This window comes from Sceloporus undulatus, chromosome 2, assembly GCF_019175285.1.
Source record: "Sceloporus undulatus isolate JIND9_A2432 ecotype Alabama chromosome 2, SceUnd_v1.1, whole genome shotgun sequence".
NCBI classification, from domain to species: domain Eukaryota; kingdom Metazoa; phylum Chordata; class Lepidosauria; order Squamata; family Phrynosomatidae; genus Sceloporus; species Sceloporus undulatus.
Genome location: NC_056523.1, coordinates 126,788,671 through 126,801,241, shown reverse-complemented (window position 1 = coordinate 126,801,241; position 12,571 = coordinate 126,788,671). Strand labels below are relative to the sequence as shown.

At 43.2% G+C, this 12,571-nt stretch overlaps 1 protein-coding gene across 1 annotated transcript in view; it reads right to left on the bottom strand.

The window, feature by feature from the left end:
* The window catches only part of ELAC2 (elaC ribonuclease Z 2), a 28,891-nt gene extending 20,233 nt beyond the window's left edge, over window positions 1–8,658 (bottom strand). The window contains exons 1-7 of the mRNA XM_042452575.1: window positions 8,361–8,658; window positions 5,963–6,013; window positions 5,791–5,861; window positions 4,731–4,795; window positions 3,506–3,563; window positions 3,101–3,169; window positions 628–771 (exon numbers count right to left, since the gene is read on the bottom strand). Coding sequence (XP_042308509.1) covers window positions 628–771; window positions 3,101–3,169; window positions 3,506–3,563; window positions 4,731–4,795; window positions 5,791–5,861; window positions 5,963–6,013; window positions 8,361–8,593 — 691 coding nt within the window. The 5' untranslated portion in view covers window positions 8,594–8,658. The remainder of the gene's footprint in view (window positions 1–627; window positions 772–3,100; window positions 3,170–3,505; window positions 3,564–4,730; window positions 4,796–5,790; window positions 5,862–5,962; window positions 6,014–8,360) is intronic.
* Window positions 8,659–12,571: the final 3,913 nt, after the last annotated feature.

Sequence of the window (12,571 nt, the reverse complement as noted above, 5' to 3'; positions counted from 1 at the left end):
ATCCACCAGCTAAAGGGTCATAACTATTTTTTTTTACCCAGGGACCACTTGTTGCATCAATATACCACTAGAGCTTACTCTACAGCAGATATGTACCGTGGACTCTCCAGACTCGCTTGGGGTTAGAGGCACAGTACTCCCATGAAGGTAGGGAAAATGAAGGGAAAACCCCACATTTTTTTAACCTAAGAGAGTATCTCTCTAGGAATCTAGGTCTTCCAACACAACTCTATGATCAACATCCATTGGAGGATGAGCACAGAATGTGCTGGAGAATGTAGAAATGCCTAGAGAAGTGTTCCCTCTAGGAATCTGTAAGTCCTCCAGTGTAACATCTGGAGGAGGATGAGCACATGGCTGCGCTGGAGGACCTAGAGATTTCTAGAGATAACATATTATTCAAATCTGTGACTAATCAAACCTGCAAAAGTCAAAGCCACAAATCTTTAAGGCTTAGGTTTTGATACCGAACAGAGCCCTGGGAATGCCTTGAATTGCAGTCACTTTCAGCTCAGAGCAAGAGGTTCTAAAGCTCATTTTTCCCTAACTTAGAGTTGCCAGCCTGCTAGCTTCGATCTTAAAGTTCATCAGTGGATCCTTAAATTAATAAGCAAAAACCTTCCTCACCCATTTTCTCAGGAGATTCCTTACTCCTGTCCCTCTTTAGGTACTGATGCTCCACAGAGGGAGATCCTGGTCTCATGATATGCTTTTGATCTATTGATGACTGGGAGTTCAGATGCAGCCTTTGCTCATCTGTCAGCTTTTTGCCTGTTTCAGGAAAAAATAAGGAGGAATAAAAATAAAATTAGAACATAAATATATGTCTTTCTGCTCTTAAGAGTGTATTTAAATCACAAATATCTGTAATAGTGCTGCTAAACTGTTTCAATACCTCTTCAATAACATGGCGAATAGGCTGGCCCAGCTCCATCAGGGCTAGCCTGAAGAAAGAGGCTCCTCCTTCCTTAACTGTCATCCTTTGGCCCGTGAGGGAGAGAATAGACTGGCCCAGCTCCATCAGGGCTAGCCTGAAGAAAGAGGCTCCTCCCTCCTTAACTGTCATCCTTCAGCCCGTGAAGGAGAGAATAGGCTGGCCCAGCTCCATCAGGGCTAGCGTGAAGAGAGAGGCTCCCCCCTCCTTAACTGTCATCCTTCGGCCTATGAGGGAGAGAATAGGCTGGCCCAGCTCCATCAGGGCTAGCCTGAAGAAAGAGGCTCCTCCCTCATTAACTGTCATCCTTCGGCCTATGAAGGAGAGAATAGGCTGGCCCAGCTCCATCAGCGCTAGACTGAAGAAAGAGGCTCCTCCCTCCATAACTATCATCTTTCGGCCTGTGAGGGAGAAAATTAGGCTGGCCCAGCTCCATCAGGGCTAGCTTGATGAAGAAGAGCCCTCCCTCCGGTCCATCTGTGTTGGTCCAGGCCTCAGATGGAGAGAAGAATGCTGGACCTGATCCCCTCCCCCTCACCATTCCCTTCTCCTTTTGTGTCGTGTCTTTTTAGATTGTAAACCTGAGGGCAGGGAACCGTCTATTATAATAATAATTAATAATTTGTTTTATTTATATACCACTATTCCAAAGATCATAGCGGTGAACAGCAAGTAAGCTAATTAGCAAGTAAGCTAATTTGCCCCCAACAGTCTGGGTACTCATTTTAGCGACCTCGGAAGGATGCAAGCCTGAGTCGAGCTTGGGCCCTTTTGCTGGTCTTGAACTCGCAACCTTGTGGTTTTGAGTAAATGGCTGCAGTACAGGCATTTAACCACTGCGCCACCAGGGCTCCATTATCCCCTCTGTTGTAAGCTGCCTGGATTCCCAGTGATTGGGCGGCATATAAATAAATCCTATCATCATCATCATCATCATCATGACTGGATAAGCAATTCCCTATCTGTGTGTTAAGAGAGAATAAAGGAGTTAAATCAGAGCTGTGTAATTAGGCTACTTAGGCATGTCTCTAAAGCAGGTAGAGAAGGCAATGACGAAGCTTTCCTGAGTAAAGTGCCTGATAACCTCTGATGTGCTGCCGTAAAATGCTGATACTGGGAAGGATGGGCTAAAGATAGATATATGCCTATATACTATTAACACTGTTAAGGTTTGCTCAAAAATTACTTAGGTTTAACACTTGGATGCCTGTGGTATACAGAAGCCTGTTAGAAATTGCAAAATTCCTCAAACTGATGAGATTCCATTCTCTCATAGATAATTGTTTGAATGATGGCTATATGACTTAATATAAGATGCCTTACATATAATGGTATGGGATGTAATCAAGGCTGCATCCCCACTGCAGAAATAATCCAGTATGACACTACTTTAACTGCCATGGCTCAATGCTATGACATTTTGGGCACTGTAGTTTGTTGTGGCACCAGATCTCTGACAGAGAAGATGAAATGTCTTACAAAACTACAATTCCCAGAATTCCACAGCACTGGAAAGTCTACGAAATGGGGTGGGGCACCATTCCTTTTTCAAACGTCTTGTGTAATATTTAAAAAAGGACTTGTGTTGACATAACCCCACCGCCCCACTATGCCAGCATGAGTCACTAAGAGGATTCCAGTCAAAATGGCATACTAGTCCACCTTTCTAAGAATTAATATAATTACAATAATCGTGAAGTCGAAGGCTTTCATGGCCGGCATCCATAGTTTTTTGTGGGTTTTTCGGGCTATGTGGCCATGTTCCAGAAAAGTTTGTTCCTGACGTTTCGCCAGCATCTGTGGCTGGCATCTTCATTTGCCTGGAAAGGACTTGGGTATCTATATTGTGTGACCTGGGGAGGCAGGAGTGATTTGCATGTATATTGTTTTTGTGCTAATGGCAGACCTCAGGGTGGAGGGTCACCACCATAAAAGCCATTAACCACAAGGAATAGAACATTACGGAATTTATCAGAAAGAGCACTACTGCCCCCCAAAATCTCCTCAAAATCATCTTTTTCATTTATGTTCCACATCAGCACTATCCATAATTTCACCTTCAGGGTCAGAAGAGGTGCTCCACTGTGCTTAGATTTCTATAAAAATGAATCCAATAAATTTCACCCATTCCTTACTTGTTGTTAAACTAAAGGTGCCTTTACTCACCCACCAAGGGAACTTGATAGACAGTCATTGTTTCATCTTGATATTCTGGATCAGAATGAGGTCGCACAGCTACAACAAAGCAGATCAACTACTAGGCATTAGTGTGGTTTTGTTAATACAGACATTTCTACAAACAGAATATAGTTAAATAATATTATGTGCATGGATAATGCTACATAGGCAGGTCCAAATCAAAATACACAGAACAAAAATCAAATTCTCAAGATGCAAACCTTATTGTTTTGCTAGACACTTATTACCAATCACAAAATAAGATGTCACAACATCAAAGATGACAGCAAATATCTATGCTCTAGATAAATAAGCCTGTGACTAAATCAATAAAACTGCAGCAAGAATTCAGAGATGACAGATTTGAAGCATGTGCCGAAATGTAGTACCTACCTAGGTTGATTCCTTTTAATGGGCCAGAAAATACTTTGATTGCTTCTAGGTAGTTTTGCTGGAACACATACATTAAAGAGAAAATCAAGAAAAGCAGCATTTCAGGTATTTTTGAACAAAATAGCAGCATGCATTATTCTCTTCCACTCTCAAGTCCTGCCCTTTTTATGTTTTATAATACTTTCAAGTATACTTCACAGGGACTGCCCAGCTGTAATCCTTACAAAAAGTTTGCAAATTATTATTCTCCCACATATTGTAGGTGGAGGACTTAAGCAGAGAGATAGGAATTAGCTTGCCAAAGGCCTCTTTATGAAATCATATACAGGGATGAGATTCAAACCAGGGTTGTCCTGGTTCACAAATTCGTCTGTTAGACACTGTGCTACTTCTGCTGACAAAAACTGATCACATGTCCTGCATTTCCACATGTATCCCACAGTGCAGACACAGCATCAAGAACCACAAGGAAAGCACAGCAGTAAGTAGCTTAAACATGGGGATGGGACAGATACCTGAAATAGCTTAACCTATGGTTGCAGTTAAAAAATAAATTTTACATCCTTAAGTCTGCTCAACAGACTCAGTATTACAGAGGCTTAGTTATCTGCAAAACTTCCAACAATTGTCCTATCCCATTATGGTACACAGAGGATAGCCATCATACTAGAAAGGTATAAAACTAACAAGTTTGGATTGGACCCTATGGATGCAAACAAGTCATAAGTAGGATAACAACCATATGAACCTAGCCTGGAGACTCTCAAGGAACTGCAGCAACAGCACTTTTTGGTACAAGTTGAGTCTCCCTTACCCAAAATTCTGAAATCCAAAATATTCTAAACTCCAATATTTCCCCATGGGTGCTGAGATAGTGACACCTTTGCTTTCTGATGATTCAATGTAAACCAACTTTGTTTCATGCATAAAATTATTAAAAACAACATATAGAATTACCTTCAGGCTATGCATATAAGGTGTATATAAAACATAAATTAATTATGTGTTTAGACTTGGGTCTTTTCTCCAAGATATCTCATTATATGTAAGTATATGTAAATACAAGTATTCAGAAATTCAAAAAAGAAATGAAATCAAAAACATCTCTAGTTCTAAGCATTTTGAATAAGGGAGACTCAACCTGTACTGCTTATCATTTACTGCCATGTATTTACTGTTAGATGAAGAGCTACACAATTAATCATTGCAAAAATGAGCCACTCACCAGCTGCGGAGGTCCAGAAAGCACACACTTTGGAACCCCTGTTTCTTTCAAAGTAAGAATCATTCCTGGAAAAGAGAAAAAGCTTGGCATTGAAATGTACCATCAGCCTGAAACTGCAGAGATGCTATTCAGTAAAGAAAGCTGACAGGAAGAGAATCAACTCATTTGAAATGTGGTGCTGGAGGGAAGTGTAAAAGCTACCACAGACTGCCAAAAAGACAAATAAATGGATCTCAGAGCAAATCAAGCCTGAACTCTCCTTACAAGCAAAGATGACTAGGCTGAGATTGTTGTACTTTGGTCATATCATGAGAAGACATGACTCATTATAAAAGACAGTGATGCTCAGTGAGGTAGAAGGCACTAGGAAAAGAGGAAACCCGCATCATAGCTGGATAGACATTATAAAGAAGCCACCACCTGGAGTCTGCAAAACCTAAATAGGCCTGTTGATAACAGGGTGACTTGAGGTCTCTCATTGAGAAGATGACTATAAGTCAAAGTCAACATGACAGCAGATAACAAGTTCCAAAAATTAGTATTAACTAAAATCAGAGAAATCACCTGTACTCTTATTTGTTATTACATTTTATATTCTGTTCTTTCAAGCATCGCAATATAGTATAGTTGCCATTGCCCTCTCCAATCTTAGCCTCAACAGGGAAGGGACCAGGATAACCTCCCTTGTCTAAGGAGTTCCAAAGTTTGGGAGTAGCTACTAAGAAAGCCAAACCTGCCTTGGAGAGTAGTAGAACCAAGAGAAGGGACGTCTCTGAAAATCTCTAAATACAGGCAGGCTCATATGGAAGAATATGGTCCTTCAAACAGCCGGGATCCAAGTGATGAACAGAGTACTACTCAGACAGCATCTCAGAACTACTCACAATCTAATCCTATGTTAGACCAGTCTGGTTATACATTACCATTTGTATTACAGAATTACCATTGGCCCGGGGGGGGGGGGGTCATCAGACAGTGTTGCTTTGACCCTGGGCTGCCAGTCTGGGGAACTCACAATAATCCAATTAAAACAGAGAATGTGTTCATTGACCAAACTCACCAGACAGACCACCAACATTAGCCCAGTTCATTCTGGTGAGGAAGATATTGTCTAAGCGAGCCACTTTTAACCTGTGGTGGAAACAACACTCGTTAAATACTTCAATTAAGTTTAGACTGGTTTACCTTGTATGGCTTCTTCAACCCCAACCTCAGTGTCTATTTGTGCTTACTTGTGTTCTTGCATAAGGCGCTGTACTCCTTCACCACAGTTAAAAAGATACCTGGAATATAAAACATAGTCATTTTATGACAGTGTTGTACTCTCATCTGCTCTTACAGGCAAATGAGAAGTAGCATTAGATTTCCAATTGGAACGTTTCTTGAAGATTAGAAGCTATTTTAAGTAAGAACAGAGTGTAACAGATGGCTACAGAGAGTATCAATGAAAGCCCAAAAAGTGGGTACTGTATTTATATTTCTAATTATACATAATAAAGAGATGAGGGACTTATCTGGAAAAGACAGTAAGAAACCTGGGCACACACAGGCTAAACTGGGTGTGTGCTCCTGTAATAATTCTAGTGCAGAAAATGGTTGGGAACGGCACTTGTCTTAACATGAAAGTATCATGAGAGAGCCGTATGGTGACTTAGCAATGGTGCTGCATCTGCACCGCAAAATTAATGCATTCTGATGCTGCTTTAACTGCTATGGCTCAATGCTATAGAATTCTGGGATATGTAGTTTTGTGAGATATTAGGTCTTCTCTGGCAGAGCCCTGTTGCTACAGCAAACTACAAATCACAAGATTCCATAGAATGGAGCCATGGCAGTTAAAGTGCTGTCAAACTGCGTTAATTAGAATCATTGAAGCATAATAATAATAAATGTTATTTATATTTCCTGCCTCTCCCTGAGGATCGAGGCGGGATTACAACCATAAAACAGTAACAACATTTAAAACCCATACAGTAAAACAAAAGCATCACTCAAAACTACAATGCAGAACAATAAAATCATCATCTAAAATACACAACTGCAGCCAAAAGTGGGGATTTTCCTTAGTGCTTTATAAAAAATCAGGTGGGTAGATCTGTTTTAAGTGCCTTCTTGAAGGCATCTAAGGTGGTGATAAGACAGATCTCTTCCGGCAAGTTGTTCCATAGTTTGGGGGCTGTGGCTGTGTACGTTCTGTGGGAAGTTATTGATACCCTGGTCTTTGAATAGTCTAACAAATTCTTCCCAGATGTTCTGAGAGTGAGGGGCGGATTATGTAGGGAGAGGCGTTCCCTCAAGTAACTCGGGCCCAAGCCATTAGGGCTTTAAAGGTAATGACCAACACTTTGTATTGCGCCCAGAAGTTAATTGGCAACCAGTCAAGGGATTTTAGCACCGGTGTTATATGGTCTGACCTAGATGTTCCAGTGACCAATCTGGCTGCCGCATTTTGAACTTCCGAACTTGGTACAAAGGTAGCCCCATGTTTCTTAATAGGGGGTCTAGGGAAGGTTTTTTCAGAAGCGGTTTCACTATCGCTTGTTTTAATTTAGATGGAAATATTCCCTCCTGAAAAGATGCATTTATTATAAGTTGTAATGATGTTTTTATTGTATCCCCTCCCTGAATGGTCAGCCATGAAGGGCAAAGATCAAGAGGGCATGTTGGAAGAGACCCCAAGGGCCATCCAGTCCAACCCCATGCAGGAAATCTCAAACAAAGCATCCCCGACAGATGGCTATCCAGACTCTGCTTAAAGACCTCCAAGGAAGGAGACTCCACCGCTCTCCATTGAGGAAGTTTGTTTGACTGTCGAACAGCCCTTACTGTCAGGAAGTTCCTCCTAATGTTGAGGTGGAATCTCTTTTCCTGTAGCTTGCATCCATTGCTTCGGTCCTGTTCTCTGGAGCAGCAGAAAACAAGCTTGCTCCTTCCTCAATATGACATCCTTTCAAATATTTAAACAGGGCTATCATATCACCTCTTAACCTTCTTTTCTCCAGGCTAAACATACCCAGCTCCTTAAGTCGTTCCTCATAGGGCAAGGTTTCCAGACCTTTCACCATTTTAGTTGCCCTCCTTTGGACACGCTCCAGTTTCTCAATGTCCTTTCTGAATTGAGGTGCCCAGAACTGGACACAATATTCCAGGTGGGGCCTGACCAGAGCAGAATACAGTGGCACTATTTCTTCCCTTGAGTTAGACACTATACTTCTACTGATGCAGCCTAGAATCATATTGGCCTTGTTTGCTGCCGCCTCACACTGTTGACTCTGTCCAACTTGTGGACTTCTAGATCCCTCTGCAGTGCAGAGGCAGCCAAAGCGAGGGAAGGAAGCGCCATCGCAGCAGAGCACGGTCCAAAACAACAACGTCTCAGGGGCCTTCCAGGAACGGGGAAGGAATTTGGGAGGAAGTATCTGCGGGATTTTAACTCTGGAGACCAGGGTTAGAAGCCAGGTTCACCCTTGACTCCCACTGGGGTGCCTTGGGCCAGAAGTCCCACCCTCTCAGCCTCCTCGGGGGAAGGCCATGGCAACCCCCTCCGAACCAATCTTGCCAAGAAAGCCAGAAGCGGCTTGAAGGCGCCCAGCGACGAAGAGCCGCCCTCGGGGCACGCATCCCACTGACCGGTTGTACTCGGAGAAGACGTAGACGGCGGCCCCTGCGTCCCTGGTTCCCGCCGCCGCCACCTGGACGAAGACGGTGCTGGCCCCCCCTCGCGCCGAGGCCCCCGGGGCCCCCAGACGCTTCTCCCGGGAGCGGAGGTGCCGCAGCGGGTCCTTGGGCGGGCGCTGGCGGCGGCAGGGCGGCACCCCTCCGGACATGGCTCTCCCCGGCGCCCACAGCAACCGCCGCCACATCCAGACTCCCGACGCGCACACGCGTCCCGCTTCCGCACCGACGCTGGCAAACTCCGGCGCGTGGCTCCCGGGGCCCGCCTACACACACCTCCGCGGACCAATCGTATCTCTCCATGTGCGCGCGTGCCTCGTTCTTATTAATAAGGGCCAATCGGCAGGAAGGAACCAGTTATCACGTGGCCCTGTCCAGCCAATAGCAACGGGCCCCCAGGGCCCCGCCCACACACTCCTGCGGGGACCAATCCCATCTCTCCATCTGCGAGTGTACCTCGTTATTCTTAATAGGGGCCAATAGGCAGGAAGGAACTCGCCGTCACGTGGCTTTCATACCTTGTTTGTCTCCTCTGACTCTATGATCCAGGCAGCTGCGACCGCAGAGTTGAGAGTGAGCCACCGCCGCCTTTCAAACACCGCCCTTTCAGATGACGCAATCGTCGCACCTTGACGACATCATGACTACTATGGCTGCATCCCACTGAATCCTGGGATTTGTAGTTTATTGGCACAGACCTGTACCAAGGCGTATAAACCCATGGCACTGGGAAAGTGCAATACAGTAGATACAACAAGACACCATTTTCCATCTGGCTCTAGCTGGTGAGCCACTTTGCGTTCAAGTAAACTGGCAAAGCCACCGCCGAATAATTCTGTGGTGGGTAGATTTAAGCTGGGATTTCACTATGCTCAGAAGTTACAGGGCTAAAGTGAGAGCAGTTGTTACTGATTCAGGTCACACCAAATTCTCTGCTTTGGAAATGGCTCATAACTTAAAATTTTAACCCAAATAAAAGGAAGTGCTGCGTAAACAGTTTAAGGACAGTGAAACCAAACATACAGATAAACAATTGATTGAGGTGGGAATCTAGAGACGTATGCTAGGATATCCCATGAATATCCAGGACTAGGGGTGTAAATGGTTAATTCAGTGTAACCAGACAAAATGTGATTTGTAGTTTCCTTTGTTCAAAATGCTATACAAACTTTGTTTCCTTTGAATCCAAGGTCCCAGTAATTTGGAAGAATTCCCTGCTGGGAACAACAGCTGCAGCAGCTAAAAACATGTTTGCTTTCGATCGACTCCTTGGTCTCCCTGCTGAATTCTGGTTTAAATTCTGGGTTTAAGATAATAATCTATAACAATTCCTTGCCTAAGAAAACCCTATGAAATTCACAGGGTCACATAAGTCAGTCGGGATACACACACACACACACACACACACACACACTTCATCCAGATAGCCATAATAATGTTTTAACCTTTGTTTTGCAACCAGATAAAGACAAAAATAAATCTGTATGGAAGGTGCTTTATTTAAACAGCAGGGAAAATATAAGCTACCAGTATACTCATGGGCAATGTTTTTGGGTTTTTTTGCAAATCCATAGTTAACAGCCAACTACATGACTACGGAAATCAGAAGATAATTAATAAATTAGCTTATGCTTCCTACTGTTTTTAGTGTTACACCAAACACTCAGCACTTTCAAGAAATGCAGCAACGGAATGTTAAAACCAAGCCAATAAAAACATGCTTAGTTTCACAGGAGCATGCAAGTCATGCCTCTCACATACCTGATTTTAGAATGAAGTGAAACCAACATCTGAAACAGCAAAACTGTTGTTCTAATTGACTGTCTCAAAGGCATCTTCTCCAGAAAGTTAAAGAAAACTTTATGGTGTGAGTCAAGGGCTTTCATGGCCAGCATCCATAGTTTTTTTTTTGTGGGGTTTTCACTGAAGATGCCAGCCACAGATGCTGGCGAAACGTCAGGAAGAAACTCTTCTAGAACATGGCCACATAGCCCGAAACTCCCACAAAAAATATTTATGGTATGACCTTTAGATATTAGCCCTCTTTTATTTGTGAGATTCCATCCAGATCTAGTTGTTCTTTTATGCCGACATCTCCACAGAGCTCTCAATCTGTTTAGTACTGTTAGGGCACTCTTATGTCTACAAATCCTTCTGGCCCACTGTAATATGAAGAGTGAATAGTTATGTAGTGAGGGGAAGCATTCTATAACTACTAAGTTAGGAAGGGGCGGTGCTTCCGCCACCCCCCTAACCCTAGTACGTATAGAATACGTACAACATGGCGGCGCCCTTCCACATGGGGGCCGCCATGTTTACGTACTGGACGCATAGCGTCCAGACGTGTCACGGCGCCTATGACGTCGCGAATGCGGCAGCGGCGCCTTGCGACATAGAGGCCCCACAAAAAGAAGCTCCGAATGGAGCTTCTTTTTCGCTCCGCCGCGGAGCCGCACGGTTTGGCTGCTGCGGCTCCCTCATGGAGCAAATGGCACCGCGGGAGACCGCCGCAAAGCGGCGGTCTAATCCCCACCGCTAACCCCTTTAGGTGACTGACCATCAAAAGCTGGAAACCATTTCCCAGATGCCATCCCTGAGAATTTCCACCAAGATTTAGAAATCAATATGCCGTGCTGCGCAGCCCAGAAAGGGACTTCATCAGAAACTACTGTTAAGTTTTAACCAGTCAAAATGAACTACCAGATCAATGCAGGCGATAGAATCAAAGTCAGTTAACTAACAGCAAAAAAGAATGTTCTTTCCCACCTCCAATTTGAGCACTCCATCTAGAAGAGTTATGCATGAGCCCACCATCTGGACACACATTTAGCACTGTAATAAACTTAAATATGTCAGGACTGGTAAAACTGACTTGAGAGAGTAGTCTCAGATGTAATCTCACAAGATTATTTTGCAGAAGATGTGTTGTGACAGAGGATGCATCTACACGGTAGAAATAATGCTGTCAACATCATACAGAATGATGGGATTTGCAGTTTTACACAGTCTTTAGCCTTTTCTGCCAAGAGTGCCAGGCTTCTGCAGGATGGAGCCATTACAGTTAAAGTGATGTCAAATTGCATTATTTCTACAGTGAAGATGCACCCTGAAACTAGTTAGAAAACAACATTGGCAATTTTTCGTTGGGTTCTTCTGCCTTAACTGCTGTATAACAGGCAGACCGAGAAAAATTTTTCCCAACACGGAGATCCTATACTGGAAACCACTTCATTTTGTTTTGCTTGCAGATCAGCCATTAAAGGAACCGGTGTCCTGTTGGAAAAACACTAGCTGCCCTAGCAGAGAAGGTAGACTTTGCAGGACAAGATGGTCTGAAAATTGAAATAATAAATTTCTAAAGTTTTGGCATCTTCCTTATTTTCTTGCACAACTATTTGGCAAAGAAGATTCTGCTTCTTTTTTACCAGTGCTTGAGAAGCTCGTGCACAATAGAAAAATCCTCTAGAAATCAATGCAAGGAATGGATTCCAGCAAACTGACATGAGAAATTAAGTTTCAGATGGCTATATATACTTATTACAGCTAGCCCCTTGAGTTCCAGTACATCCCCTTACAGTCAACAGTTTATTTGGAAGTCAACTGTACTATAGGAATGGAACTCTAATTGGAACTCTGTAGAAGGAAAATGCTATCAAGATGGAATCAGATCACCACCATCTGGTATGTATGAAAGGTCCACACAGAGTCCAATGGCTGAAGGCATAGACTCCCGCCACTAAAGCCATAATTGAAAATACTCAACAAAAGAATCACCACCTCCTCTTACTGGAAGTAAAGTCCCAGAACTCAGGGAGCACACTTCCACTTAAATATAGTTGTAATGAGGCTGCCTCATTTCTTTGGTGTTTCTCACTGTAATACCAAGCTGGGAGCAATCTAGTTAAAAGACAGGAGATGTCCCAAAATGTCCATGTGTGTCATGAAGGAAACAAATCCTTACATTAACTAAGATTGTGAATTAAACTTTGACTCTATCTTTATGAACAATTTTTTATTGGGATTTTCCTCTTGATTGATTCATTCTGAACTATTCTCTCTCAAAGAATTTTCTGTAGTTCCATCTATTAAATAGATCAGAGCATCATCTTAAGAGCAAAAATATTTTTTGTGCAAATCTAGGATTTGTCACCGCCTTAGACAGCTCT